General features: G+C 44.1%; 11 protein-coding genes across 13 annotated transcripts in view; 4 read left to right on the plus strand and 7 right to left on the minus strand.

Annotated features, from left to right (window-relative positions):
* Nucleotides 1–1595: 1595 nt before the first annotated feature.
* Nucleotides 1596–3905, minus strand: LOC6540735. Its single transcript, XM_026978905.1, has 5 exons — nt 3046–3905; nt 2680–2893; nt 2370–2622; nt 2182–2313; nt 1596–2124 (listed from the first exon to the last, which is right to left on the minus strand). Exons 4-5 carry the CDS (start codon nt 2260–2262, stop codon nt 1621–1623), a joined length of 585 nt encoding a protein of 194 aa, XP_026834706.1. The 5' UTR covers nt 2263–2313; nt 2370–2622; nt 2680–2893; nt 3046–3905; the 3' UTR covers nt 1596–1620.
* On the minus strand, nt 2385–3899 carry LOC6542593. The gene is made up of 3 exons (XM_001968088.3): nt 3046–3899; nt 2680–2893; nt 2385–2622 (listed from the first exon to the last, which is right to left on the minus strand). The coding sequence occupies exons 1-3, from the start codon at nt 3863–3865 to the stop codon at nt 2406–2408; spliced, it is 1251 nt and encodes a 416-aa protein (XP_001968124.2). The 5' UTR covers nt 3866–3899; the 3' UTR covers nt 2385–2405.
* A 113-nt stretch (nt 3906–4018) lies between the features above and the next one.
* Nucleotides 4019–5528, minus strand: LOC6542772. 2 transcript variants are annotated; one of them, XM_001968089.3, is made up of 3 exons: nt 4581–5528; nt 4306–4519; nt 4019–4241 (listed from the first exon to the last, which is right to left on the minus strand). In XM_001968089.3, the coding sequence occupies exons 1-3, from the start codon at nt 5395–5397 to the stop codon at nt 4031–4033; spliced, it is 1242 nt and encodes a 413-aa protein (XP_001968125.1). In that variant the 5' UTR covers nt 5398–5528; the 3' UTR covers nt 4019–4030. The 2 variants fall into 2 exon arrangements, with proteins under 2 accessions (XP_001968125.1, XP_026834715.1); XM_026978914.1 differs by lacking the exon at nt 4019–4241 and having other exon boundaries at nt 4466–4530.
* Nucleotides 5529–8015: 2487 nt separating this feature from the next.
* Nucleotides 8016–9577, minus strand: LOC6542555. Of its 2 annotated transcripts, XM_001968090.3 has the most exons (3): nt 8631–9572; nt 8356–8569; nt 8016–8291 (listed from the first exon to the last, which is right to left on the minus strand). In XM_001968090.3, exons 1-3 carry the CDS (start codon nt 9445–9447, stop codon nt 8081–8083), a joined length of 1242 nt encoding a protein of 413 aa, XP_001968126.1. In that variant the 5' UTR covers nt 9448–9572; the 3' UTR covers nt 8016–8080. The 2 variants fall into 2 exon arrangements, with proteins under 2 accessions (XP_001968126.1, XP_026834601.1); XM_026978800.1 differs by lacking the exon at nt 8016–8291 and having other exon boundaries at nt 8513–8580; nt 8631–9577.
* A 770-nt stretch (nt 9578–10347) lies between these two features.
* Nucleotides 10348–11269, plus strand: LOC6542741 (RNA-binding protein 7). The gene has a single exon (XM_001968091.3). It carries the CDS (start codon nt 10444–10446, stop codon nt 11158–11160), a length of 717 nt encoding a protein of 238 aa, XP_001968127.1. The 5' UTR covers nt 10348–10443; the 3' UTR covers nt 11161–11269.
* Nucleotides 11270–11348: 79 nt separating this feature from the next.
* On the minus strand, nt 11349–20640 carry LOC6542867. The gene is made up of 9 exons (XM_001968092.3): nt 18227–20640; nt 16090–16437; nt 15550–16037; nt 15261–15342; nt 15164–15206; nt 14931–15102; nt 14670–14869; nt 14499–14613; nt 11349–13033 (listed from the first exon to the last, which is right to left on the minus strand). The coding sequence occupies exons 1-9, from the start codon at nt 20204–20206 to the stop codon at nt 11497–11499; spliced, it is 4965 nt and encodes a 1654-aa protein (XP_001968128.2). The 5' UTR covers nt 20207–20640; the 3' UTR covers nt 11349–11496.
* Nucleotides 20641–20689: 49 nt separating this feature from the next.
* Nucleotides 20690–22413, minus strand: LOC6540847 (putative tRNA pseudouridine synthase Pus10). Its single transcript, XM_001968094.3, has 2 exons — nt 22236–22413; nt 20690–22165 (listed from the first exon to the last, which is right to left on the minus strand). The coding sequence occupies exons 1-2, from the start codon at nt 22353–22355 to the stop codon at nt 20780–20782; spliced, it is 1506 nt and encodes a 501-aa protein (XP_001968130.1). The 5' UTR covers nt 22356–22413; the 3' UTR covers nt 20690–20779.
* Nucleotides 22414–22445: 32 nt separating this feature from the next.
* LOC6541039 (NADH dehydrogenase [ubiquinone] iron-sulfur protein 5) lies at nt 22446–23169 on the plus strand. Its single transcript, XM_001968095.3, has 3 exons — nt 22446–22535; nt 22711–22928; nt 23002–23169. Exons 2-3 carry the CDS (start codon nt 22716–22718, stop codon nt 23092–23094), a joined length of 306 nt encoding a protein of 101 aa, XP_001968131.1. The 5' UTR covers nt 22446–22535; nt 22711–22715; the 3' UTR covers nt 23095–23169.
* Nucleotides 23170–23174: 5 nt separating this feature from the next.
* LOC6541055 (U5 small nuclear ribonucleoprotein 40 kDa protein) lies at nt 23175–24856 on the plus strand. Its single transcript, XM_001968096.3, has 3 exons — nt 23175–23495; nt 23581–23710; nt 23919–24856. The coding sequence occupies exons 1-3, from the start codon at nt 23388–23390 to the stop codon at nt 24722–24724; spliced, it is 1044 nt and encodes a 347-aa protein (XP_001968132.1). The 5' UTR covers nt 23175–23387; the 3' UTR covers nt 24725–24856.
* A 150-nt stretch (nt 24857–25006) lies between these two features.
* Nucleotides 25007–25918, minus strand: LOC6541071 (protein transport protein SFT2). Its single transcript, XM_001968097.3, has 2 exons — nt 25642–25918; nt 25007–25565 (listed from the first exon to the last, which is right to left on the minus strand). The coding sequence occupies exons 1-2, from the start codon at nt 25807–25809 to the stop codon at nt 25134–25136; spliced, it is 600 nt and encodes a 199-aa protein (XP_001968133.1). The 5' UTR covers nt 25810–25918; the 3' UTR covers nt 25007–25133.
* Nucleotides 25919–26172: 254 nt separating this feature from the next.
* The window catches only part of LOC6540971 (protein split ends), a 48346-nt gene continuing 46613 nt past the window's right edge, over nt 26173–27905 (plus strand). Inside the window, exons 1-2 of the mRNA XM_015159752.2 lie at nt 26173–27006; nt 27220–27234. The gene's annotated coding sequence lies outside the window, so the exon portion shown is untranslated. The remainder of the gene's footprint in view (nt 27007–27219; nt 27235–27905) is intronic.

Consider the following 27905-nt stretch of genomic DNA (forward strand, 5'->3'; position numbering starts at 1 on the left):
TTCTAAACTCCATAACTCAACTTATCTTAATCGGATTTTGAAGGGGCATACCTCTAAATGTTTCTGGCGCACTTCCCTACAAAACTGCATTCAAATTTAGAAATTTATTTTTTTTAAATTTTTTTGTAGTTTTTCTGATGTATGATGTACAAATTCCAGATTATTAAGAAATGCGCCCAGGCTGAAGTTCTAAACTCCATAACTCAACTTATCTGAATCGGATTTTGAAGTGGAATACCTCTAAATGTTTCTGGCGCAATTCTCTAAAAAACTGCATTCAAATTTAGAAATTTATTTTTTTTTAATTTTTTTGTAGTTTTTCTGATGTATGATTCCAGATTATTAAGAAATGCCCCAAGGCTGAAGTTCTAAACTCCATAACTCAACTTATCTGAATCGGATTTTGAAGTGGCATACCTCTAAATGTTTCTGGCGCACTTCCCTACAAAACTGCATTCAAATTTAGAAATTTATTTTTTTTAAATTTTTTTGTAGTTTTTCTGATGTATGATGTACAAATTCCAGATTATTAAGAAATGCGCCCAGGCTGAAGTTCTAAACTCCATAACTCAACTTATCTGAATCGGATTTTGAAGTGGAATACCTCTAAATGTTTCTGGCGCAATTCTCTAAAAAACTGCATTCAAATTTAGAAATTTATTTTTTTTTAATTTTTTTGTAGTTTTTCTGATGTATGATGTAGAAATTCAAAAAAATTAAGAAATGCCCCAAGGCTGAAGTTCTAAACTCCATAACTCAACTTATCTTAATCGGATTTTGAAGTGGCATACCTCTAAATGTTTCTGGCGCAATTCCCTAAATAACAAGGCTGAAGTTTTAAGCTCCATAACTAGACTTATCTTAATCGGATTGTGAAGTGGCATGCCTCTAAATGTTTCGTTGAAAAGTATGTAACAGGCAGAAGGAAACGTTTCCGACCATATAAAGTTTATATATTCTTGATCAGGATCAATAGCCGAGTCGAACTGGATTAAAATATAGCTAGTCAGTTTCAATGTATTGACAATAAAAACGATTATGTTACGCGAGGCTTAAAAGATTTTGACAGCCAGAACACTGTAGAATTTAGTATAATAGCCATACACTCAACTACATATAAGATATTTATTAGTGTAGCATACTTTTCTAACAGGTACAAGTGTTGTGGCATACTATACTGCTGCGAAGTGGATTAAGTATATGTGTACCCTTGCAGAAGGTATATTGACTTCAGTCAGAAATTTTTTTATAGAGTGAAGGATATAGATAAAGTATAGGAATTCCTATATATCCATAGGACTAATCGGAAAAATTAAAAATGTGTCTTAGTTGTTTATAAACAAAGTATTTTTTTATATTCTTTGTTTTAAGTATTTAACAAAAGTTTTTCGGCAATTTATAATTTCGATTTTAATTTGATCGAGTGTAGAAACGATCGAATATTAATTGAAAATATTAGAAAATAAATAATAGTTTCGTTGCTTTGATTAGAGAGAGTTCTTATTCGGAACACACATTTTAAAAATAAATCATTACTACAAGGGTATATAAGCTTCAGCTTGTCAAACGCAGCTTTCTTTCTTGTTGGATTAACGTGTGCCGATTTATGTCGTTTGCTCTTTATTCATTGGATCCACAGAACTTTTTCACAACCTTTCCAGTCATGAAATAGGTGGACAGCGCCCTTAGTCTGCGGCCACCTGAAAGTTCCTCGAACAAGCCGCCACTCACGGAGAAAGTGTGCTTCGGTTGGTAGAGAAGGCTGAGAAGTGGGTTCTTAGGGTTGACGCGCATGTTGTTTATGGCGTATGTGCCTTTGACCAGAGGACAGCTCATGGTGTAGTTACTTTGCTTAAGCATGTTGTCCTTGGCTGGCTTAAAAAGCGGTACTGAATTGAAGACATTCTGCAGGTCGCACAGCTTGGTGGAAGCGTTGTATATGGTGCGAGGCTTTTGCCGGCCGAAGTGCTGAAGGATAAGGAGGCGAGACACCGGTGAGGCAATCTCCTCGTTAATGGTGGTTACTGAGCCGATGCCAGTCTGATTCGAGAAGGTCATGTTGACAATAAACCGAGGTCGGGCATCCGTCCAGTTCGCATAGGTGAAGATCACATAATAACAGCTCTATTCGGTTAGTTCGGATTAGTTAGACACAATTGGAGACCTTTCTTGATTACCGACCTCCTTGCTCCTGATCTCACTGAGCTTCAGCAGGACCACCCAAGTCGAGATGCTTACTATCGTTCCCCAGGTCGCGCGCATGATTCCCAAATCTGACTACTCGTACTACCCACGTTCAATTTCCAAAACCAGCTGAGGTAATATTTAAATAATTAGAGCTCTCCATCAAATTGCCATTAGTCAATTACAAATTTCCATTCCCATTTGCGGGTCAATTTATTGCCCTAGTACAATATGTCAAACTTTTGGGCCAAGTTCAGAATTTGGCTTAATTTGCGGCTAATACGCTCAGATCCCGTATTCTTCAGCACGTCCCCAAGCTTGGGGCATACCTCAGCCTCTGCATCGCCGCTCAGCCCGCTGTCCGCCAATATAAAGCGCGTCATAAAGATGGCGTGGGGAACTTGAATATACGCCACCCGCTTCACTTCCAGTCGGAACCTGCGAAAAACTGATCAGATAGTTTTCAATTATCCCACGATTGATAATTTATCTTACGCTTTGAAAGTGTGTACCCCCAAATATGCTCCTACACGGCGCAGACAACACACAAAGGCCTCATAGTAGGCCTCCAACATGTGTTCAAACTCTACCTCCAAGATAGCCGTATCAACGCTTGATAGCAAAAACGAGATTATGTCATGCACCACTGAATCGTACTGTGCCGTCTGAAAGTCAATAATTTTCAGTTCGATGGGTGTTCCCGAGGGCCCTAAAGATTGCAAGGTATAGAACATTAGGGTTTTTGTTATTCCAAAAAATTTGATTAGTTTTCCCGCTCTCTTTAAATGTATAAATTACGTAAAATCGTATTTATGAATGTTATTATGTTTTGAGGCGATCATTTATGCTAGTAATACTAACCATAACGAAACATCATATTATTTATCCAGAAATCACAGTGTATAATGCTGGTAAATGGCCCATCGGGTCTATCTGGGGCGGCAGCTAAGAATTCAAAAAATTGGTCAGACAACTCTTTCATACGGGCTACTAGTCTGGAATCGTTGTTGGTGGCTCGACGGATGTCCTCCAAAGTCTCTGCCTTCATTACGGACTTCCACTCGGGTGCTTCAGCATGCCAATCGAACTTTTTGAAAAAGGGCTGCACCTGTTCCCGGAACATCTCTGGTCTGAGAATTCGCAGAGCCAGAGGAAGGGCGTGGAACTCGGCCATATATTTAAGGGCTAGCAGCGTATGGGCCAGATCGAAGGCTTTTAGCCTCTGGCTGGAGACGTAGCCACTGCTGCGCAAATTCTCCAGCACTAACACGGCATTTTGGTCTACCTTTGAGGAGTTGGATTCGAGGGATTCGCGACAGCCATAGAAGCGGGGGAATCCTTTAAATTGGCTCTCGGAAGGAACGCCGGCTTCATCTTGAAGGACGGCCAGGGCAGGGGCCAAAATCTTGTAAAAGGCGTTCTCTGCGAGGCAAGTTCGCTCAGGCTGAAAAAACTGCCAGTACTGTGGGTCGGTCGGAGGCACTTTAGCCACCAGCTGCTCCTCAAACTCCTCGCCATTGGATTTCTGCAGCTGGGCATGAATTGCCAGGAGAACGCTTCCGTAGTTATCCCCCGGTTTTGTCAGACTGCTTGTCTGGTAGTTAAGGAGGCGGGCCCCAGAAAAGTAGGGTTCAACCACTTCACCAAGATTGCGAATTTCGGGCAACTTGTCCGCACCCATGTTCTTAAGCTCGTGAAAGATCGTGCTCCAAGTGAAGACTGCACAAAGTGGGCACAAAAACAAGTCAATAATTCGATGCCTGATAACAAACAGCTGTACGAGAATGTGATAACGGTGACCAGCCTTTAATGGTCACATTTTTAATTGGTGACAGTTAAAAACAGATCAGTAAAAAATATTAAACTTTTTTCCTGTTCGCAAGATAGCCTCGAATTTTGTCTTAATAGTTTTTGCTCCAGTGTTCTTTGTCAGCATCGAGAAGTCCGCGTCTTTATAGTCCTTGGGAATCGTACTGTTATCAGCTAGTATAAACTTCATCATAAAGATTGCGTGAGGCAGCTGCAAGTGTGCAGTTTGCTGGACTTCTTCAAGAAACCTGCAATTAATTAGAGCAAAAGATCAAAAGAAAGTATCTCATTGGCTGAGGAAACTTATCTTACAATTCGTATGTGTAGTTGCTGGTGTCCACATTCACGCTGCGCAAGGTCTGAATGAAGGCGTTGTAGTAAATGGACAGGAAATTGTAAAAGTTATCCTCGAGAACATTTACGTCCACACTCGAAAACAGCAGAAAGATGATATCATGCACCACCGATTCGTACTGCGCGATTTGAAAGTCAACGATTTTCACCTTGAGCGGAGTGCCTTCCTCTCCTGATAAAACTCTTAAAGCATTAATATAGCCTGTTTCGATTTAAGAACTAATTCCTCATACCGTATTTAAGCATCAAATTGTTGATCCACAGGTCTCCGTGCACGAGGGTAGTAAATGGACCGTCGTCCACTTCCTTGCTAGGTTGAAGGGCCTGGAAAATGCCCAGCAGCTCCTTGACGCGATTTACGTCCCGTTCGTCGCTGGCCACCGCTTTTATGTCCTTTAGAATTTCATTGTTTATTATTTCCAACTCGGCCTGATCAATATTAGAGTTCACATTGAACTTTTTGAAGTATGGTCGCACACAGTCCTCGAACACCTGCGGTTTTTTCAGGCGCAGAGCGATGGGCAGGGCATGGTACTGGGCCAAGTAGTGCAGAATAAGCACGGTTTCTGCGAGATTGTACGGCCTGTGTCTGTTACCTGCTCGGTAGCCGCGCATAGTGACGTTCTCCTGGACCAGAACGGCATCCCGATCCACTTTTGAAGTTCGAGTATCCAGCGATATGCGGGAACCGTAGTATCGGGGGAAGCCGTCAAAAATATGTGCAGGCAGGATGCCTGACTCCAGCTGCAACTTATCCAGCTCCGGCGCTAGGTACTGGTACACCGCGTTCTCCGTAATGCAGGTCCGCTCGGGCTGGAAGATCTGCCAGTAAAGGTCGTTGGTGAGGGGTGGCAACTTGGCTATCAGCGGCAAATCCCGAATAGCACCGTCTGCACTGCGGACTTTCGCTTGGACAGATAACATAATGCTGCCATAGTTGTCCCCGGGCTTGGTCAGGTAACAACTGGAGTAAGAGTCCAGTGTACAGCCTTCTGGTAAGTGAGGCTCGATCACCTGTTGCAAGTTCTTGATTTCCGGAACCTCTCCCATTTCTTGAGCGGATTGTACTGCTCCACTCGTAAAAAGAAACTGAATAGCTTCGATGATTCCGCGTAAACGTGCTTTTCTACCCTCTGCTGTGCACAATTTGAAAAGTATTAAATCCACATGCACAGCAAGTTCTCTATGTGGTGGTCTAGTTTATTTGTCAAATTGCGAGGATACGCGAAGTATTAGCTCACAGAACGTACTTAGCACTCACTCGATAAGCTTGAAAGCTTCTCTTGATTAAATCAAAGACACTAGAATAATTAGATGCTTAACGGCCACACATTGGTTTTGAACTAGCGCCACTTTTTTGGTGGCGGTAATAATTGACCGCTTCCCGCTCGCGTAAAATTAAAAGCATAAAAATCTAAAAATAGAATTCACTTGCTTGTGTGAGTGAAAACCGAGCTAGAAGACGATTTTCGGTCCGAAATCAATTTTGATCTAAGAAAAGAATTTGATTAATGTTTTGGTTAATTTCGTTGTAATATGAGAAAATAAAATATTTTTTAAAAATTGATGCCGTGATTATTATTTTTTTTAAGAAGTTGTTTTAATATTCTTTAGTTAAAATCGCCGCTCGAATTTACATATAAATATTTTTATTATTAATTATCTGTAATATATGTAATTTTTGATACCCAGGGAACATCACGGGGATGGGGACGTATATTTATGACCTTCGATTCGACTTTAAACAATAAATGTTAAGCATTAAAATATTTCCATGTTCCCCAACTAAGCTAGTTTTCTAACTATTGCTTTCTGATATAATTTGCTCCTTTTCTTTAATTAATTTTATTAAATTTTTGTACTATATATATATATATGTATATGTATATGTATATATTTATTTTTAGTCGTCACTAATTTTTCATTTATGAGAGAATGCTGAGTTTTGCTTGCTTTTTTTGTTTATCAGCTGTCACAGTCCACTTGCAATGCTTAAAAAGTAAAACTTTTATAATTTTGTTTAAAATATGTATCAATTTTATGCACATAACAGTCATTATTTGAGTAAAACCATAATGATAAATCGCAACTTTCATTTGTGCACTTAATGCATTGCTCTACAATAAATTGTTTTATACACCGTTGTTTTTTATTACTTTTAAAAATATTTTCAAAAACTTTAATGTGTATTTTGCAGATATTAAAAAAATATCAGATGGTGCATTTAGTTTTCCAATTCTATGGAGTAGTTTTTCTCATGTATGAAAAGCTGAGATGGAACTGTTAAATGCTAAAATTGCAAAATAATATTTGCATTTCAAATACTGAAAATTGGTAATTTATATAAGTTTGCATTTTTTTTACTTGTATACTAATAATTTGCACTAATAAATATACTAAATAAATAAAAAACTTCATATGCAACCTGTTTATTGCAAAATTGAATTCTTGAGGCAGGACCAGCGCACCTAAGAATCACTAAGATCAAATATATTTTCCACGTCGCAGGCTGAATACTCTAACGACATATTCTTTAGTATAAAGTAATTATTATAATAAAGTAATATTAAGATAATTCGGTATTATTATGTACATTTATTCACCTATTATTATTTCTATGATGTAATTAAATAATTATCATATTAAGGCAATCCAAAATTCGAGATTTTACTTTTTACTAACGAATACTTTGTACTCGATTGCCAGAGTGCAAATAATATAGATTTTTTTTCAGGAAACATATTTTCTTGTAACCCTATAATTCCCAACAAGTCTAGTGAAGACTGTAAGGCATGTCTTCTAGCTTAGAGTCGCACTAGTTCAAGTAATCTCTCTTACCGGTCGAGCAGTGAGTGTAGTGTATGTGTTCTTAAGTGTGATTACTTGCAAGATCAAATTGGTATCCCTCTTGAACAAATAACCGGGCAAATGTTATTCAAACAAGTGTTTGAAATGTTATATTTATTTTAAAATATTTATTCATAAAAAATATTTAAAATACAATATAAAATTATTGTAAAAAAATTGATTACCCTACACTGAAAGGGATATATATTTTTATGTTTATTCGGATACAAAGTGCTACTAAATTAATCTCGAGCTGTAAGTAATTAAATAACTATTATTTTGTCATAATTATATTAGTGAGTGAAATAGTGAGGTCTTTAAAGTGAGTAGTAAAAATTGTCTTAAATAAAGCCTATAAAATGCCCGAAACGTATTTCAAACGCATTGGCACAATGGCAACGTATGAATCAAAATCTGTCCTGTTTTTTCATCCTTTTTTGAAATTTTCAGCCTAATTTTTCCGTTTTTTCTCTCAATCTGTCCTTTTTTTCCTAAAAATATTGGCATCACGAATGCGTACAAGAGAGCTGCTGGCTCTAGAGCGCTCTCTCTCTCTCTCTCTGGCTCTTGAACAAAAATTCGAGAGAGCGTGGAGCCAGCTCTAGAGCCAGCCCGAAAAAATAGTGTGCAAAAACATCGTATGGCGTTACGAATCTTATTATTCTAGTGTCTTTGGTTCAACGACTTCACCAAGATCGCGAATTTCGGGCAACTTGTCCGCACCCATGTTCTTAAGCTCGTGAAAGATCCAAGTGAAGACTGCACAAAGTGGGCACAAAAACAAGTCAATAATTCGATGCCTGATAACAAACAGCTGTACGAGAATGTGATAACGGTGACCAGCCTTTTATGGTCACATTTTTAATAGGTGACAGTTAAAAACAGATCAGTAAAAAATATTAAACTTTTTTCCTGTTCGCAAGATAGCCTCGAATTTTGTCTTAATAGTTTTTGCTCCAGTGTTCTTCGTCAGCACCGAGAAGTCCACGTCTTTATAGTCCTTGGGAATCGTACTGTTATCAGCTAGTATAACCTTCATCATAAAGATTGCGTGAGGCAGCTGCAAGTGTGCAGTTTGCTGGACTTCTTCAAGAAACCTGCAATTAATTAGAGCAAAAGATCAAAAGAAAGTATCTCATTGGCTGAGGAAACTTATCTTACAATTCGTATGTGTAGTTGCTGGTGTCCACATTCACGCTGTGCAAGGTCTGAATGAAGGCGTTGTAGTAAATGGACAGGAAATTGTAAAAGTTATCCTCGAGAACATTTACGTCCACACTCGAAAACAGCAGAAAGATGATATCATGCACCAGCGATTCGTACTGCGCGATTTGAAAGTCAACGATTTTCACCTTGAGCGGAGTGCCTTCCTCTCCTGATAAAACTCTTAAAGCATTAATATAGCCTGTTTCGATTTAAGAACTAATTCCTCATACCGTATTTAAGCATCAAATTGTTGATCCACAGGTCTCCGTGCACGAGGGTAGTAAATGGACCGTCGTCCACGTCCTTGCTAGCTTGAAAGGCCTGAAAAATGTCCAGCAGCTCTTTGACGCGATTTACGTCTCGTTCGTCGCTGGCCACCGCTTTTATGTCCTTTAGAATTTCATTGTTCATTATTTCCGTCTCCGCCTGATCAATATTAGAATTCAAATTGAACTTTTTGAAGTATGGTCGCACACAGTCCTCGAACACCTGCGGTTTTTTCAGGCGCAGAGCGATGGGCAGGGCATGGTACTGGGCCAAGTAGTGCAGAATAAGCACGGTTTCTGCGAGATTGTACGGCCTGTGTCTGTTACCTGCTCGGTAGCCGCGCATAGTGACGTTCTCCTGGACCAGAACGGCATCCCGATCCACTTTTGAAGTTCGAGTGTCCAGCGATATGCGGGAACCGTAGTATCGGGGGAAGCCGTCAAAAATATGTGCAGGCAGGATGCCTGACTCCAGCTGCAACTTATCCAGCTCCGGCGCTAGGTACTGGTACACCGCGTTCTCCGTAATGCAGGTCCGCTCGGGCTGGAAGATCTGCCAGTAAAGGTCGTTGGTGAGGGGTGGCAACTTGGCTATCAGCGGCAAATCCCGAATAGCACCGTCTGCACTGCGGACTTTCGCTTGGACAGATAACATAATGCTGCCATAGTTGTCCCCGGGCTTGGTCAGGTAACAACTGGAGTAAGAGTCCAGTGTACAGCCTTCTGGTAAGTGAGGCTCGATCACCTGTTGCAAGTTCTTGATTTCCGGAACCTCTCCCATTTCTTGAGCGGATTGTACTGCTCCACTCGTAAAAAGAAACTGAATAGCTTCGATGATTCCGCGTAAACGTGCTTTTCTACCCTCTGCTGTGCACAATTTGAAAAGTATTAAATCCACATGCACAGCAAGTTCTCTATGTGGTGGTCTAGTTTATTTGTCAAATTGCGACGATACGCGAAATATTAACTCAAGTGGCATTGATAACGCTCACAGAACGTACTTAGTACTCACTCGATGAGCTTGAAAGCTTATTTTCATTAAACTATGTCCCGATCCCCTTACCCCCTTCTGAAATCAGGAGAACCATGTTTTTTACCAATAATTATAGCTTTAAATATCTAATTGGCAAATTAAAGCTTCTTTAGGTGTAAAGTTAATTAAAGTATATTTTAAGGCAGTAAATCAACAATAGAAGGATAGATATATCTTTGACAGCTTAAATTTAAATTCGATTTGATGGCTTAAAAGGCGTACGTCTCACAAAAGGTTTTGTTCTCCGTAAAGAAACTTAACAAAAAGCTTAAACACTCAACTTAATCAAATAGAGGGTACACTTTGGTCGATCCGTTGCGAATTCTCATCTCTCGATTGATTTTGTGACGCTGTGTTTGCGCTCGTATCAAGGGTCCCCTGAGTAAATAAGTGCTTTGATTTATATCGCCGACTTGATAGATGAATTGTGCAAAGCTAGTACTACAAGGGAAGCTCAATAAAAAGAGACGGCGGTGGCATCGACCGCAATCAGGAACATCAGCCGGAGGGACGCCTAATTAAAATGTCTTTGTTATCAGCAATGCTTATGCACCGCGGAAAGCAAATTTATATTTCACCTCATTAACGTAAGAGTTTAAAGACCCGAAACTCCCCACTAAGAACTAGTTCCCAGGCAGTTACCATTTATTCGGTTTACAGCACTGTTTGGTGCTGTAGGTATTTACGAATTGGTTTTCTGGCATCACTGCTGTTGGTTTTGTTGTGTTTACTTGTCAAAGCAAAATGGACTTGCAGTTGCTAATGCAGCAAATGTATAGCGACGCGTCGGTCATGACGATTCCGCAACCGTGCATAAATGGCTACGGTTACGGAGTTCCACCTGGCCAGCACCCGCAGCATCCCATTTACCCTTTCCCTCCCACTGAAAACGGTGACCAGGCGGTTGAGTATCTGGAGGACGAGGACGAGGAGGAGGACGAGGAGCAACGCACCTTGTTCTGCGGCAATCTCGATGAGCGCGTGACGGAGGAGATTCTTTACGAGGTCTTCCTGCAAGCCGGTCCCATCGAAGGAGTGCGGATACCGACGGACAACAACGGGCGCCCACGGAATTTCGGGTTTGTCACATACCAACGCCTGTGTGCGGTTCCCTTTGCAATGGACTTGTACCAGGGCCTTGAACTGTTCCAAAAGAAAGTTACCATCAAGCAGCAGGGCGGCAAGCAGCTACCTGCCTTTAACCAGAGTCGTCTGCGCAATCCGTTCTTGATGGAGGCTCCACCGCCACTGGCATCTCCTCTGCGCCACGCCCGCCACAGTTTGCATGACGGCAAGCCGTACGATCGGAATCCATTTGGACACAACGGCGATCAACGGCGCCGGAGCGACAGCTCTGTAGTGGACCGCAACCGGCTAAAGCCACAGCAACACCACCAGCACATGCAGGGAGGCAGCAGAAGGTCGGACCAACGGTACAACAACAAACGGCGATTGCTTTAGGATGCCACAACAATTTACTCTTAATGTGTAGCTAAATAACAATATGTAGAAAAACTATAAAAAACCCTTTTAATACAAGGGTTTTTTTAAGTTTTGCCGAATCAAAACAAAAACAATAGTAACCACGTTTAATCGTTTAATAGGCTGGATATCTAGCAGCAAATGATGTATCAAATGAAGCAGTTTACTCTGTGGTGTACCAATGTTTTATTAGTGTACTGTATACTATAATTATTCTTAATACTTGAATCTAATTTCTTGCGAACGCCCTAATCCTGTAAGCTTCCAGTGGCTTTGAATACTAAACCTATGCTGTACAGATCTTGCCTGCAATGATCAACGTGTGATGCTCCTAAGCGTCTTCTCAACATTTCTGTATGTGCGTGGTGGTATCACCTCCAAAAGCAGCCGCTGATAACTATGATGCTCGGATAGGGCCCGGAACAAGGACTTCGCGTAGCTGCGGGTCTCTAGACTGCCTTCGAGCAGGAGATTCGCACCAACCACAAAAAACTTGTCGCGGCTCTCGCGTCCCATTGCATAGATCCGGTCACTGCCCAGTCGCTCAACTAGTCTGAAGAGCAGCTTTGCTGATGTCGTGCGCACCAAGGCGTTCTGGTGTTGGGCTCCTTTTGTCGCAAGGATGTTTAGAATCTTCTGCGGCTGAGCATGGTCCACCATCGACTCCAGGGCTCGAGTGGCGTCGGCGCGAAGAAACCGGTTCGTGTCGGCGGTGCGGTGCAGAAGAGCACACACCAAGTCGTCGCATTCCTGCTGGAGAGTGGTGGACTTTAGCGAGAACAACTCCGCAGCTGCTTGGCAGGAAGCTCGAGCTACTTGGGAGCGCAGATTTCGGACTGATCGGGTGAGCTGGATGCAGGTCATGTGCATCTGATTGTCCAATGTGTCGGCATGGTAGCGGATCAAACGAACCATGCTTTTCAAGCCCGTCATGTTCACTTCCCAATTGCTGGAGTCCAACTGGTCAAAAGTTTTAAGCAGAGCCTCACGTGGCCTATCAAATCGCACCATATTCTGCGGGAAGAGCTCTGCCTGCGACATTTTGATGGCCTGCTTTGCAGGTGAGATTCGCCGTTGTGCCCGCAGGAAATACGAAGTTTTGGACTTATGTTTGAGCGGCGTGTGCTGAGCCTTCACGGGAACACTAATGTTTCCCATTTGGGAACCAGTTTGTGAAGTGTTGTCCGCAGTGCTTGTGCTTGTGTCCATAGATCCCTGCTTTGAAGCCGGCCGTGCCCCATAAAGAGAGTCCAGGGAAACGCTACGTGAATGGATCACTATTTCGTCGTGAATCGGAACCACCTTTGGACCAAAAGTATGATTTTCAGGCTTTGTAGCTTCTACCGGTGTTACTAGCTCTTCCTGCAATGTCACTACTTCCTTGGACTCCGCTGGGAATGACTCCAGCTCGTTCTGCACTTCTTCAACTACGACGAAACTGTTGCTGCTCTCAATTTCTTCCTCGATGAGCAGCGATTTTACTGACTGAGCCCTCGACAGTTGCGGGGTAGTGTCCTCCAGCTGAGTTTTGATGCTCTCCGTTTTGCTGTGAAGGCTATTTAGGCTTCCATTGAGCTTGAGCAGCTCCCCATGGGCAGTAGGTTCTGTTTCAGTCTGGGCCTCAACGCCGTCCGCCACCAATTCCCCGAAAGCTTCGATGGGATTCTGCTCTCTGTTCATCACTTCCACCTCGCAGTCGTTCCAAACGCCAGTGGATGAGAATGGTCGCTTCCCCATCTCGTTTTGGCTTACGCTGGACTTCGCCGAGGCGGTTGACTTTTGCGAATAACTAGTAGAACTTGCGGAAATGGGTGAGCCATTTGTCACACCATTAGTTGCTGATTCGGTGTTTCTGTTTGGGCGAGGAAAAGAATAAATGGCTAGTGCAATTTGTTTGAAGTTTTTAGCGACTCACGACTCCACATATTGAGCAAAAACTTTCTCTTTTTCACTATCTTCCGGTGGCTGAAACACGGCGAAAGAGTGCTTATCATCAGTGAGCTGGCTTTCTGTATCAATTTGCATCGATTTTCTGGACTCCAGCGCTGTGTCAGTGCAGCATATGCCGCAGACCGAACTGTGCCCAGAAAAAGCCCCGCGGAATGTGGAGTGTATCTCCGAGACTCTGGGGCAGATGCACTCTTTGACCGAGTGGAATAGAGTACGTGTTCTACGCAATAGATCAGATGGCTGTTCGCCACAGGAAAACGCATTCAGCATTGTTTTGCGCTGGCCAATTGGATAATTATCCTGGCGATTTTCTACTGGACACTACACATACTCGAACTAACCGCAATAGGCGTCCGCTTGAAACAACACGACTTTGCAGACTGTTTGCAATGCTCGTCGGCAGTCCATTTGGTCATTTCAAATGAATTTCCATACCGGGAAACGACAACAAAGCCAAAGTTGCAAACGAATACAGGACATTGCGTTTTCCAAGCAACCACACGAACACTATCCAAGTGGTCAGAACCCCTGGCCACCCACAGGGCACCAAGTACGCCACTGAAAGGTCGTTGGATGGTCTAGCGCTCACCAGGAACAAAGTTCTAAGCTAACTGGCCACAGGTCCTACGGCATTCGCCTTAAAGCGAGTCGTCGACTTCTAGACAAGGACCTCATTGCCATCTTCGGCCGCCTTCGTTTCGGTAGTCCCGAAGTCCATAATACAACAAGTTGCCATATCCCCGAGAGAGCTTCTACTATAATGTATGTAAACCTGCTTGGGCAGCCAAAATGTTACGGTCTGAAAGGCAGTTGCCTTCACCTGCAAACTTTTCTATAGAAGAGACTAGTCCGAATGAAACGGCTCGCAATTGGTCTTGCTTATCCATACTTGTTTAACTAGTCGGTCATTCAATTAACCCAGGGAAGAACTGTAGACATACACCTAAGAAAATCATTTCGTTGACCCTTGAATCGTTTTAAGTATTTCGTGTCGAGCTGCCAGTGGTCACTTGAAGGTTCGTCGCTAGTGACGCTGCCCAATGTCCCCCGCCACTTTCTTAGATTTCACCAACGCGGTTTCCACTGCGCATTTGAATTATTTAGGTTAAAGAACTCGACACCTTTAATGCCACAATTTTGTCAGCAGGGTGCGTGCGCTGGCCAGAGAAACCACTAAATTCGCTGAATTCGTGAATTGTCCCCTTTAACTTTCACCCTGCCTGAGCTCAAATATATGTAGGGATCGGAGTAAGGTGTTTCAAAATTTAGGTTAACATTCGCACTCAGGGAGGGGTAAATCATTGTGCCGACTGAATGAATGGGTTCCGTTGCCCGCCCCCCAAATAAGATATGGAGACGACTCTTACACTGACTTTGTGGCGTCGGCGCACTTGGGGTCCAGTGATTCCAAGTGGTCTGTGGAAATGCCGGTTGCTTTTCTCCTCTGGGATTGGGATTCGTTAAATTTGTTATTTTCGAAGCCTATAAAACCGAAATATAGCAAACATTAGCAGACCCGGTACAGAAGCGATACTTACCCTGACCAGGTGGTTCGTCCCCCAGCTTTGTGAAAGAATCCTTGTGCTGGAACCTCTTGCGGAGCATCTGCTGGGACTTTGGGATCGAGTAACTGACCTTTGGGTAGGCGGGTCCCTCCACGGAATAGGACTTGGAGCTTCGCTGCATGCTGCGCATAAAATTGTTGACAAAGTCTGTATGCTGGTTCATGGTGGGAAATCTGTAAGTAGGGCAGCCAGTTTTACCAAACTGCTCGGTCGTTGGTAGACGACAAGGCAAACCTTGAGCTTGGTCCGGCAAGTCGTCCGCCGGTGCGGGAAGTAAGCTGTATAAAGCTGTCTGTGGCGCTTCCACTGCTGCAGGTTGTGGTGGTGCTGTCTGTGCTTCGACCGTCCATGGAAGTATCAGAACACGCCTTGGCCAAGAAGCGACGTTCAATAAACGATTGGTTTCCTACTTATATAATGGTTAGTGCTTCTTAATACATTGAACAAAAACTTCAGAAGAGACCTACCACCATTAGTCTTAGCGCCAAAACTTAATCTTTGCGAAAAGTCCTAAGGAGAAGTAAGTTTAGTATTATTATAAAAAGAAATTGGAAACAGACTAACATTAATGGGGCTAGCCATGTCCAACGTTTCCGGGGGAGAGTGGAAGGAATGGCGATGCAGACTCTCGTTTACCTGGCTGAAACTGCGGATATGCATTTTATTGAAGTGGGGAAGTTCTGGATTTTGGGGCAAATTAATAATCTTAATTCTATTTCTATGTTTCTAATATTGTATAAATGGAGCGCCGTTCTAACGCAACAGTGCTATTTCGCGAATCGAGGTTCATGTGGATGAGAACCATCCCACTTAAAATGGGAACCTTTGGGAAATGGTAAACCTATATTCGTACCTAGGGAATGGATCATTCTTGCGTTTAGCCTCCGCGCCCCCAAGTACATCGCGCTGGCTGGTTGCCGCCCGCATGCGTCGCCTCTTAATTGTATTGGGAGAGGCAGAGCCCTCACCCTGATGGATCCAGTCCACATCAGCTCCGAAACGCCTGGCTCCAGGTTGGTCAGTCTGGTTGAAAACGAAGAGCACGCCGCTGTCGGGCGTGACGATGGGCAGCTGCAAACGCGATAGCCGCACACTAGTCGCCTCCAACACCATTGGCCCAAGCTCCACGCCGTCGGTTGTCTCCAAGACAATGGCTAAGACCTCTTTGATGGACGAGATATCGGCCAGGACCGCTAGCACCTCCAGAGCCGCCTGCCGCACACGTCGCTTTCGGTTAAGGAGGGAGTAGACGGCCTGCGTCGTCAACAGGCTGATGTCGAAGCAGGTGCCCGGGAAGGTCATCAGTGCAAAAATGGACATTTGAAGAGCGTGGTCCCGGAACTGGAGTACAAGAAGATGAATAATTTTGTTCGTGCAATGCTGAATAATAAACCTTGGAGCTCTTCGCATGCAGGAACTCTGGAGAGGTCAGCTTAGCAACAATGGTTCCCGCGGGAAGGCGCTGCATCAGGGCCTTGCACACCCGGTTCGCTCCAGCGTTGCCCTGGCGACAGAGTCCCGACAAGATTTGTGGTGTGCGCTCCTCCAAGTTGTCCAACGGCAGCCGCGAGATCAGGTTAACCAGAAGCTCTCGCTTCAGCTCGGCAACCTCAAAGTGACGCTCCGAGGAGAGGAGGGTTCGAAGCAGACTATCCAGATACGGTTGGACCAGGGCCAAGTTGCTCGATGAGCTTAAGGCAAGCTCCAGTTGTCCGATGCCCATTAGACGATTGCGCCAATCCTACAGAAAAGTGAATAAAAAGTGAGCAAAGAAGTGAATAATCGGTAAGTACATTTTGGCGTGCCTAGTGTTTTATGGCCCATTTTTGCTAATTTGGCAAATTCGAAAATGAATGCCGCAGAATTTAGATATAAAACTGAGTGTGAAAACTTATAACAACGACTACTGTAGGTGCCATAAACGTCAATTGAGAAACTTTCTTTTGGGAAAATCGCGTACTTATGTACATACTCCAGATATACAACTGACTTTATCTCGCAGTGACTCATTGTGCACTTAGAAAAAATAGATTGCATTTTAAAGAAACAGATTTCAAAAGTATCATTATTTAATACTGCGAAAGAAATGCATGTACTATATTTCACGCGATCGCACGACCAGCGATGCTGATCATCACCTCTTATATACCTCTTATATGATTTTTAAGGAATTTAGTACACCATTTTACCCCACAAGTGACGGGTTTAGTAATAGTTGTGAAATTGTCCAAGCAAGGAAAAACCCAAAGGCTAGCGGTCAACAGCGACGTACCATCCTGCTTCTATTTAGCACGCGCTATGATTTTCATTAATGTTATTTATATTTTTGTACCTGAAGTGACCCAGTTGCAGACACGCTCTGCTCCCTCGCCCTTTCCCCTAAGGCCAGCGTCTTCATCCAACTTCGTCCCGTAATGGTAGTCTTGCCACTTTATCGTCGCATACAAGCTGCAAGCTGGGAGTCAGTTATTGTTGCTGCTCTTGTTTCTGAGCCTGGTTCTTTGAGCCTGGTGCTTTGAAAATCGCGTGCACTTAAATGATTGACCAGCCGGCAACGGCACTGGCGAGGAACTCTTTGCTGTTCGGCCGCAGCTCCCCAGCAAGGCAATCCATCCCAGTCCAATGCAACGCCCAGTCGCGCAACATGCAACTGCCACCGGAATCCCAAAGTTTTTGTGCACCACTCAAAAAGTTGGTCCTGATAAGAGGTACATCTGAGCCAGCAATTGCCAACCCTTAGTACTGTAAAATCACGAATTATTTTGCTGACGCACTTTTTCGGCAATGTTCTCCCTTTTCGCCATTCATTTTTGGCATTACATTGAATTAGTTGCTCAAACTAACTTTTCAGGCAGGGAGAACATAGAAAACTTGGTTCCGTTTGAGTCGAAAACCAGTCAAAAATGCACGTGCCATGGATAACAACAAACAAAAAGCATTTTCCTGGTCACTTTGAATAACTTCTGGAAAGATTTGTACTACTTGTTCGACGTGTAACAAATATTTCCAACTCTTTCTCTTCAACTCCCAAGTACATGGACATGGACGTAGAAAAATTAATAGGTCATTGGTACAGTGGCCCGAGAGAAGCCATCACGAGTGGGTTTCTACCCATAGTCACCGCCGATATGAGTGCCAGCTGGGGGAGAGTGGTCGCTTATCGCTGAAATTTTCATTAGTAAGGAGCGATATAATAGCAGCCGTTATAGCATTACCGACTGGGGGGAGTGATGCGTGTCTCGTCCGCAATAAAGCCGGGCGGCTGCCATTATGAAGGCAGAATTATGAACGCATATGAAATTGTACATATCCTACTGACCCAGTTAGAGCCCGAAGCGCCGGGCGACCCGGAACCCGCGTTGGCGTTGGAGTAGCGTGTGGAGTGATTTCATTGCTTTATTTTCGGTCGCACAAAGTAGACCATGCTGGAGACTTGGGTGGAGGGGTGCAATTACACGGGGATTGCTAAATGTCGGCCACTAATTTTAATGCAATTACTGGGACTTGGTCATCACGCTTTAGGAACATACCCCAGATCGCAACTCCATAAGCGTCTTTAAGTTGACAATGTCCAGATCCTCCCAGGATTTGGGCGTGGCCGGTGACACAGGAGACATCGTAGAGGCCGATCTTGTTCGACCAGTAAGCGGCTGTGTGGATGAGGCAGAGGGATTTGCCGGTGCAGGAAGGGCTTTACCATCCCCACTACCGTCCATGTCTTCCGAGCGGCGCTGAGACCGCGGCGACGGATCCCGCTGCAAATTGTGCAGAACCTCGATTTGCTTGTGCGGCACTTTGGGGCTGATGTTGTTGCTTCCCGTTGGACTAGCGCTGCGGCTGCGAAAGCCGGGAGAGCTAGGTGACGGCGACAGCCGTGCTTCGTTTTCCTGTCGATTGCGGGGACTGCTCGATGGCGGCTCACTGGGTGCATTGCTCTGATGCCGGGGTGGCTGCGAGCAGAAAGATCGGACTTGAGGCAATGGCTTGGTATTGTCCAAAGGGATCTCCACCACGAGCGCAGTTGTCCTCTTGTCGCTGACGGGTCTTGAAAGGGCGGACTTCTCCTCTGATGAGGTCGCTGCATCTTCCGAGGGGAAAATAGTGACACTCTGGCTGGTCTGGGTAGGGCTTCGGGAATTGTTTGTAGAGGAGGCTGCGTCGCTATCAGGAGTTCGCATCTTAACGATCTCGCCCCCGAAGGTTACTCGCTTCAATCCCCGAGAGGGAGTACCCGGCTCGGAAACACTGCCCGCCTTGATGTGCGGCTCGTCCAATTCTGAATCACTTATAACTTTCACGATCCCCGCCCCTATGTGAGGCTCTTGGAGGCTGTTGCCACTGGACGACAGGGGGTGGCAAATCAAATCCGTCCCATCTTCCTCATTTGGGAAAATCCTGGTTGGGCTATCGGACTCTTCGGTCTCGGTATCCGCCTCCAGGATCCGCATGGTCACTGTGTCATCGTTGATCTTGATTTCTGTTTCCATAATGATCTTTCCCATGTCCGAGCAGTTTGACTGGGCTTGGAGCGTGGTGTCCAGGTTCTGTACGGCATTGCTGTTTCTCCATCCTTGCTCACGTGGTAAGGCGCGCCAGGCGCCCGTTTTCCCATCGCCGCCTGTTCTCGGTTTTCCAGAGACCCCGTAGACCTGACACAGTTGATAGTACTTAGTCAGCGTATCGCCACGACCCACATCGCTCATAATGGCTTCGAACTCGTGAACTCCCAAAAGCTCTCTGATCTTGCTCAAGACTTTCAGGGTGATTTCCTGCTGCACCAATTGATCCATGTGTGCGACCACTCGCTCCAGAGTGCTATGCATGATGCGGTGTCTCTGCGCCGTATGCATTGTTGATTGCAGAAGGGCGGGCACGGACAGCAGAACGCCGCAGCTGAGACGACCCATGTGCTCCGAATCCGCAGGCGCCTGCTTCGTCAGGCCTGCGTCCAGGATTGCCAGCATAATCGTCTCCGGGATTGCAGTTTCGGCGAGGTAGACACGCAAGCAGTCGAGAGCTCCTTTGCGCACGGTGGGGGCCTGGTGACCAAGGTTTTCGACCAGCAGGCCAATAAGCTGCTCCCGCTCCATGTGGCCATCGGCCTCGTCTTGCATCACCACCAGGACGTCGACGAGGACTCGCAGGGCGTGCTGCCTTACCTGCCACTCTGGGTCCTGCAGGCGCTCATGGAACTCCGCGTACATGGCGCTAGGGAAAATGGTTTCCGGCAGGCGGCGGGTGCGGAGTATGTGCTCCCACAGTGGCGTTAGCTGCACTGCACCGATTGGGGCTTCCGCTCGGCGCTGAATTTTCATTATGGCAGGCAGTGCAGCACCCGCACCGACTGCTGACTGGTTGTTATTGCTGTCCTTGACTTCACTGTCGACGGCACCACTCACATATGTGACACTCTCACTGTCCTCGCTGTAAAAATGCACTGTCGGACTTTCCGTGGTGGACTTAGGGGGCGAAAGATTTCTGGCGCTATCCAGAACGCGCCGGAAGAACATACTGGGCCTCTCTTTTGAAATGCAATTATCTAACTAACTGCCTGCCGATTGCGCACACGGGCTTATGTTTTAATTGTCCCGCACGCTTGCATCCGGCTGCAAGCGACCTGGCTACTATTCTCGGTCACTTTCAATTTGTATCCACACCACTTGACTTGGCCATAACAAACCAGTGCAACTCGCTAGCAACGAATGCCGAATTTGTCCGCTTGCTTCATACTTTTGTAGCCAATGGTGGAACTTGCCTCTGCTGAGAACACGCAACTTGACTCAGAAGTACGTTTACTGCGCATGTCAGCTTTGTCCTCTGGCTCGCAGCCTTACTCTGTTACCAATATTTAAAGGATCGGGACTCGAAGTCACGAAATAATACTGGACAAGGTGTAATGAACAGAGCAAGGGGCTATCCATAAACTGCGTAATCACCCTTTTTGATGATTTTGTACTGAAAGTCCTACAATCAACATTACTTATCAAATTTCATTCAAGGTTCGTCACTAGATTCTGTTGTTTATTCTGCTGCACCTTTTGCAAATTATGTGTTTAACGTATAACATTTAAATGGATGTGTACCTAATATTCCTCTTGTATGGAGTTATCTACTTCATTGGGCCAATCCAAATCGATTCCCACCACATCTAGAGCTTGAATGTCTATGGGTTTGCCTATGATCGAGGACAACGATGGCGAGGTCCTGCCGAATTCGCCATGAACTAATTCTTTGATGTAAGTGCCCGCTTGAGTGACAATATCGATGATCAAGGCTTTCGGATTTCCACGCTGCACTTTGGCGTTTACACTGTAAATCGTTCTGGGACGCGTGTGCAAAGGACGACGATGAAGAACTCGTATGGGGGTCTTTTGCTGTATGTCAAAGCTCGCTGATATTTGCAGTTGTTCCAGAATCTTCACTGATACTGGTTCTTGCAGGGCGCAAAGAGCGCGATAGAATTTCTTTTTCTGCTCCTCTCCCGTCTTTATGTGGGTTAGTTCTTCTCTGGGCACGACCTGGAGGTTATGTATAGACACCATACCAGATGCATCCACAGCCCGTTCCATCGCAAAGGCCTTATCTTTGCTTAAGCAGCTCCTTATTGCATTTGGAATTTCTAGAACAAAAGGTCTTCCCTTCCCCAGACATCGGACATCCACATCTTCTCTACCACTCGACATGAATGTGATTTTACCCAGCTTCTCTGTGAAGTGGGGACCGACATGCCTGATTATAATTTCCTCGATACTGTCCTCCATTAGCCTCTTGCCATTCAAAATCCAGGGAGTATGTGAAAGTTCCCTGCTCAGCTTCCGATATCTGCCAGCTACACAAACCAGGGGACCCTGCAGCTCTATCGAAGTAAGTCTTATTGATTCCTCTGCGTTCGGGCAGGGTATCTGAAAATATTTCTCAAAGGTTTCCGCCTTAACCTTGGAGGGTTGATACTGTTTCTCCAGTAAACCTCTCGAAATTTCAATGCGCTTCTGATGCGAAGCCTTGGCGGGAAAGGCTTCCTTGTTTAATTTCACCAGTTTTTCCACCTCTCCGTCCTCCAGATTGTGCGTGAGGTCTATATTGATCATCAGACCGTTGGCATCGTAGCCCTTGGCCAGCTTTTCACAGATTATAGGGTGTAGGATCAGCTTGACAGCCTCCTTTATGGGCACGTCTGGGGGAATGTTTTCGTCTATTGATGATCCGAACCTTCGCCGCAGGGCAAACCACATGGCCAGCTGTCTCAACTGCAGTGACATTGGTAAGCAAATGGCCAAAACGATTTTCTGGCAATCGTATTTCGCAAAATCCGATGCCAAAATGCTGCTGAGCAGCTCATTCTGAAAGTCCTTTGAGAATAAGCCCAAGCACGTTGAACAGACGCTCAGACGAGCCCTTTTAGCTGGTTGATTCTCTGCGGATATTAGAAGCTCCTCGTTCTCGACGTATTCATTCAGTTTCACATCCAGCTGGGCATTTAAGCGGATAAGTCAGACATCAATTAGTTGTCAAAAAATTAAAAGTAAACCGCTCTCTCACCTTTTGCAAAGTCTCATTGATGTTTCTATACTCCGCGCCTCTGGCCTTCAGGTAACGCAGCTGGCAAATTTCGCACACCCCGCACGACCTTAAGTATTCCACCAAATCCTGGTTTTTCATAGCTTCTCGGAAAATTCAATTTATAAACAAAACGTGGAAGCGGTTCGCGCGCTTATCAACACTATCAGCTGTCGCATCTCGAAAAACACTTCCCGATATCAGAAATCGATGACAGTCTTGTTTTTGTGCTGGAATTAAGGCGATATAAGACAATTCCTTGGGTATTGCCAGCAATTTAAGGTGTGTGATAAGGATAAACCCAACTAAACATTGAAGGGAGTACAGGAAGAAGTTGTTCTGGGCCTGGGACAGCTAATTGGCTGCAAGTCTTAAACCCATTGTTTATTGTTACGTCACAGTGAACAACAGTGGTGCATCAAAACCGAACTGAATTTGTGTGTATTTCACTCCACAGACAAAATGTCGCTTACTCCCTTTCTACGCCTGCCCCTAACCGATCTGACCGGGTGCCTAATTAACCACCAGACCTACGACAAGTGCGGAAAATTCGAGATGAAGATGATGGAGTGCTTCGAGGCGTATGGCCTGGAGCGTGGAAAACGGGAGTGCGCCGACCTGATCTCCGACTTTCAGGAGTGCGTCGGCATGCAGAAGCAACTGATGCGCTTCCATGTGGGTTTTCCCGTAGTTGCATATCCTTATCGAGCTATGATTATGTCTAAAATGCTATAAATTCCTCTTTCAGGCCATGCGAAACGAGCGCTATAAGCAGTGGCTCAAGGGAGAGCGTAAGGGAGAGGAATTTTTTGCGGATCCTCCACGCGTGGATGCCTATTAGACGGAGACCCTTTTTCTTGGTTAGTTCCACATTGTAAATCCGCATATTGTGTAAAAATAAAAAAGAGAAACATAATTCTGGTAATATCTTTTCGGTATTTTTGCCAGAGTTGCCAACTTTCACTTCCATCTCTTCTCATTGAAAGTAGCCACATCTGCTGAGAAATAGCTAGATTTTGACGCTAACAGTTATGACGGCAATATTCATTTCTGAACTCTGGCCACACTGTAATACTGTTTGAGCGGCCGAAAAAACTTTATAAGGTTTCAGTTTTTACAAACAAAATATTTATAATGGGTACCAAAAGACCCAATAATAGCGTGGTTTTGGCCCAGGAGGCAAAGCGCAGCAAAAATGATCTGGTGGCCTACACAAACAGGGATAAAGCGCTCCTTGAATCGGTAAGCGTGCTAGCAAGAAGAAGCATGCTAAACATCTCAGTGATTTTGATGTTACTTCAATTGTACTTATTACCATTATTTTTAGGGAGTGAGGCGTACCTCAAACCTGCAGGCGCCCATAATGCAGTTGGAAGGACATGAGGGAGAGATTTTCACAGCGGAATTCCATCCCGAGGGGGAGTTACTGCTTTCATCTGGGTTTGATAGGCAAATATGTAAGTAAAATTGGGAATAAATGACTGCAATGTTCCGTGTGTGCCTACGATTTGTGAGCCCTACTTTCCTATTTTTGGGTGCTCAATGGTTCCTTGTGTATCTACGATTTGTGACCCCTACTTACATATTTGTGGGCAGAAATGAATTCGTAGTACTTGGACATCTTTGATTATAGAAAGAGCATGTAACAATTAATGTGGTTTTCAGACATCTGGCAAGTGTACGACGACTGCGAGAATGTGATGGCTATGTCAGGACACAGTGGTGCAGTAATGGAAGCCCACTTTACGCCGGATGGATCGCACATCTTTACCTGCTCCACTGACAAAACGCTGGCTATTTGGGACATAGCCACGGGACAGCGGCAACGGCGGTTCAAGGGCCACGGCAACTTCGTGAACAGCGTTCAAGGCTCGCGTAGGGGTCAGCAGCTCCTCTGCTCGGGCAGCGATGACCGCACCATAAAGATCTGGGATGCCAGGAAGAAACACGCCGCGCACACTCTGGAATCCCCTTTTCAAGTCACAGCGGTTTGTTTTGGTGACACTGGCGAACAAGTAATTAGCGGCGGAATCGACAACGAAGTCAAAATCTGGGACATACGAAAACAGGCTGTTTTGCACCATTTGCGAGGGCATTCGGACACGATAACCGGCATGTCCTTGTCCCCCGAAGGAGACTTTATCTTGACAAATGCAATGGATAACACCTTGAGGGTGTGGGACGTGAGGCCTTATGCACCCGGGGAAAGATGTGTAAAGGTTTTCCAAGGCCATCAGCACAATTTTGAGAAGAATCTGCTGCGATGCGCTTGGTCGCCGGGAAGCGATAAAATAACATCGGGTTCCGCCGATCGGCATGTCTATATTTGGGATGTAAATACAAGGAGAATCCTCTACAAACTGCCCGGACACAATGGCAGTGTTAATGCCGTGGATTTCAGCCCAAAAGAGCCTCTAATTCTTTCTGGATCCAGCGATAAGACCTTGTATCTGGGAGAGATCGATGAATGACCCATTTCAAACAGAAAGAGCGAAAGCGACAGTTAGTTTAAACTCACTATACTTCTTGATGATTTCTTGAACACAAAATAAGTGAATTCACTATGTGGCAGTCAATAAAGTATAAAATGTGTAGACGAAATATGCATAACACTCCAGTTGTCTGTAGGTATGTACATATATAGAAACGTGGCAGAAGTTTTCCATTTTTCAAATGAAAATTACATATATTTTGCTGATAGTAAAAAGCAAATATGAAATGACAGACCTGCAAATAAATGATGTATACAGGAGTTACCGTGAAGTTCAGAGGAGCATGGTATCACAAATAAGTTTTATTTTAGATTCATCAAGTAGTTAATAAGTTACTTTTCAGTGGTTGCGGTGGTTGAGCTTCTTTTCAGTTAACCCTCACTTTATTTTACACAGGTAGAACACTTGATGAAGCGGAAACGGTGCTCTTGAAGAGTTGTCCGAAGAACTTGAGCCCCGTGGCTCCGCCAGGGACTGTGCCCAGAACCATAAAGAGCAATGCAATTATTTGGGCCACTGCGAAGAGGACCGTGAATGCGGTGCTTTTGGCCACCAAGGCGCAGTATAAAGTTAAAATCAAACAGGAACTATACGAAAGCGAGGTGAGCAGTCTTGGCTTGGAGAACATCTGCTTCAAAAAGGATCCAAATCCGGAGAGAAAGCAGAAGCTCAAGATGAAAAAGAGGCTGCCAAGGGTGTAGAGCAAGGCAAACTTTCTGGCCTTCAATATTAGGAAGGGAATGTAGAACGTGGAAAGGGTCATGCACAGTGCGCCCATTCCTAAGCAGGCCACGAAACCCACGATTCGCTGCAGGCGAGACTGGAAGAGTTTTAAAAGAAGAATTTCATATTAGCAATTGGCCCATTCTGAGTGCACCAAAGATTGATAAACCCACCAATTTTGGAAAACATGAGTCCGTATCTTTTAGAAAACTATTTGCTTCTGGGTCGGAGCTGGAAAAAAATGGAACCTTCAGCTGTGGCAACTTAACGTTGAAATTGGGTTTCTTCTGATCACTTTGCAGCAGCAAGTATTCGTCCAGGTCCGATTTTAAATTACTCATATTATTCTTTTATTTATTTATGTGTCGTGTAAGCAAAACAAAACAAGCTGCTGACCGCGATAACGATAACCAACACACCAGAGGTGCCTCTTTGGCTACCCCATAAAGCTATGTTTTGTTGGTCTTTGATATGTGCTATACATTTAAACTGTTTATAGTAAAACGATAAATAGAGCTAGAGAACGGAGACAACGAATATTCGGGTATTTAAATAAATGCTAACATTAAATAGAACCAAATATGTAGGGCAGGCACTTAACATAGTTCTGTTGAAAGACCTATGTTAATGGTTTGGGTAATGGGCAATAGTAAAAGTTTAGTATATTTTTGGTATTTAATCAAGTATTCTGTATTTCCATAGTATACTGATGCGGCCACACTGTGTCGGCCTCACTGAGAGCATCACTTACGGTCACATTGTTTTGAAAATTTTTGGAGTGAACGGACCGCGCGCGTCGTTTGCAGCGAGATACAAAAAAAAAAGCAGTACAACAACAACGGCGGCGGGTGATTAAACAAAACGCCGCCAAAACACACACAGCGAAAATAAATTGTTATTATCTGAAAAAGGCAAGTGCCACCACCCCTTCCCCTTCTTAGTGTGTGTGTGAGCAGCGGCTGCTATATATCTGAGTGTGTGTGTGCGCGAGTGTTTTTGTGTGCGAAAATGCATTAATTCACCAATACGAAGGCAGATGCAGCAACAACACCAGCAACAACAACATCAGCGAGAGGAATATCGTAAGCGTTAATCGAAATACAATAAAATACAAGAAAAAAACAGGCAAAAGTAAATTGATCAAGCAGAAAAGCCTACTGAATGATAAAAATTTAATTTTTTTATTGTTTCCCAATCAATTTTGTGATGCCTTTGCCGAATAAAAAGTCACCTTTTAACCCAGAGTGAATAAATTACAAGGGAAAATACCGTAAAATACACCGAGTGTTAAATAAAATCAAATCGGTACATTTGGACTCGGTTCGGTTATTTCGGTTCGACACGTAGAAAAGGCAAAACTCAACGGTCGCGTCGATACCTTTTTTGGAAATTATCGAAATAGCTCACCAAAACCTTTTGCCTCGAAATATAACGTGTAAAATGCGTCAGTTTCGAATAAAGTCCAAATCGAGTTTACAATAATAAACTAAGGCAGCAAGTAAGGATTCCACGATCAGCCTAGAAAAGCAGCTTCAATGGTGTGAGTACTGAAAACATTATTTATTGTAAACAATTTAAATATAAAAAGGGAAAGCGATTAAAACCGCATGTTTATTATATTTGTATAACTAAGCTACTAAACACGTTTTTTAAAGTAGTTTTTTTTTCAATTCAAGAAAAGATCAGTAGTGTTATAACTCAAAGGAGGATATCCTATAAATAACGTATGTACTATCTGTATTTCGTTTCAGCTCTCAACGCAAATGGTAAGAAAGGATAACTCGGTTGAAAATCAACTTAAATGGAGAAATTAATCCATTCACGAAATTAATGTGATTACCCAATGAAAGCCCACGTATTTTGAAATTTGGGTATGTGTTTAACGAAGTGCATAACTAAATGTCTAGTAAAAGGAAAATAAACCCGTACCTAAAAAATGCCATAATTTATCAACTAAAAAGCCTTATGAATAATCAAAGTAAAAAATGTTTTCAATACAGTTTTTGTGAGATATATTTATAATTTTTTCTTAGCAAGCAAGACCAACTTAAGTGGACCTATATAAATAGGCATTAGTTTATTTCGGACAAAAGTCAGGTTAGAAATGTCTTTTAAAATCGTCCAATACTCCCAGAAAATTTTCAGTTCAGAGCAAAAATGTCTTCCTCTTCTTCGGGCGGTCTAAAGCAATTGGTAGAACACCAGTACAAAGAAAATTGGCACAACAAAAAATGTGAGCTCGGCGGTAGCGACGCCGGCAGAGGCAGTGACCGAGGCAGAGGCTTTTTGCTGCCGACGGCGGGCAGCAATTAACTCAAAAGCAAAGAATTTCATCAGAAATTCAAAGCACACATACATACATACTGAAACGGATGACGTGCAACGGGCTGGGATGGCGACGTCGGCAGCAGCGTCAGTGAGAGACGTTGGAAATTTG

Source organism: Drosophila erecta, unplaced genomic scaffold, assembly GCF_003286155.1.
Source record: "Drosophila erecta strain 14021-0224.00,06,07 unplaced genomic scaffold, DereRS2 tig00000055-arrow-pilon, whole genome shotgun sequence".
NCBI classification, from domain to species: Eukaryota; Metazoa; Arthropoda; class Insecta; order Diptera; family Drosophilidae; genus Drosophila; species Drosophila erecta.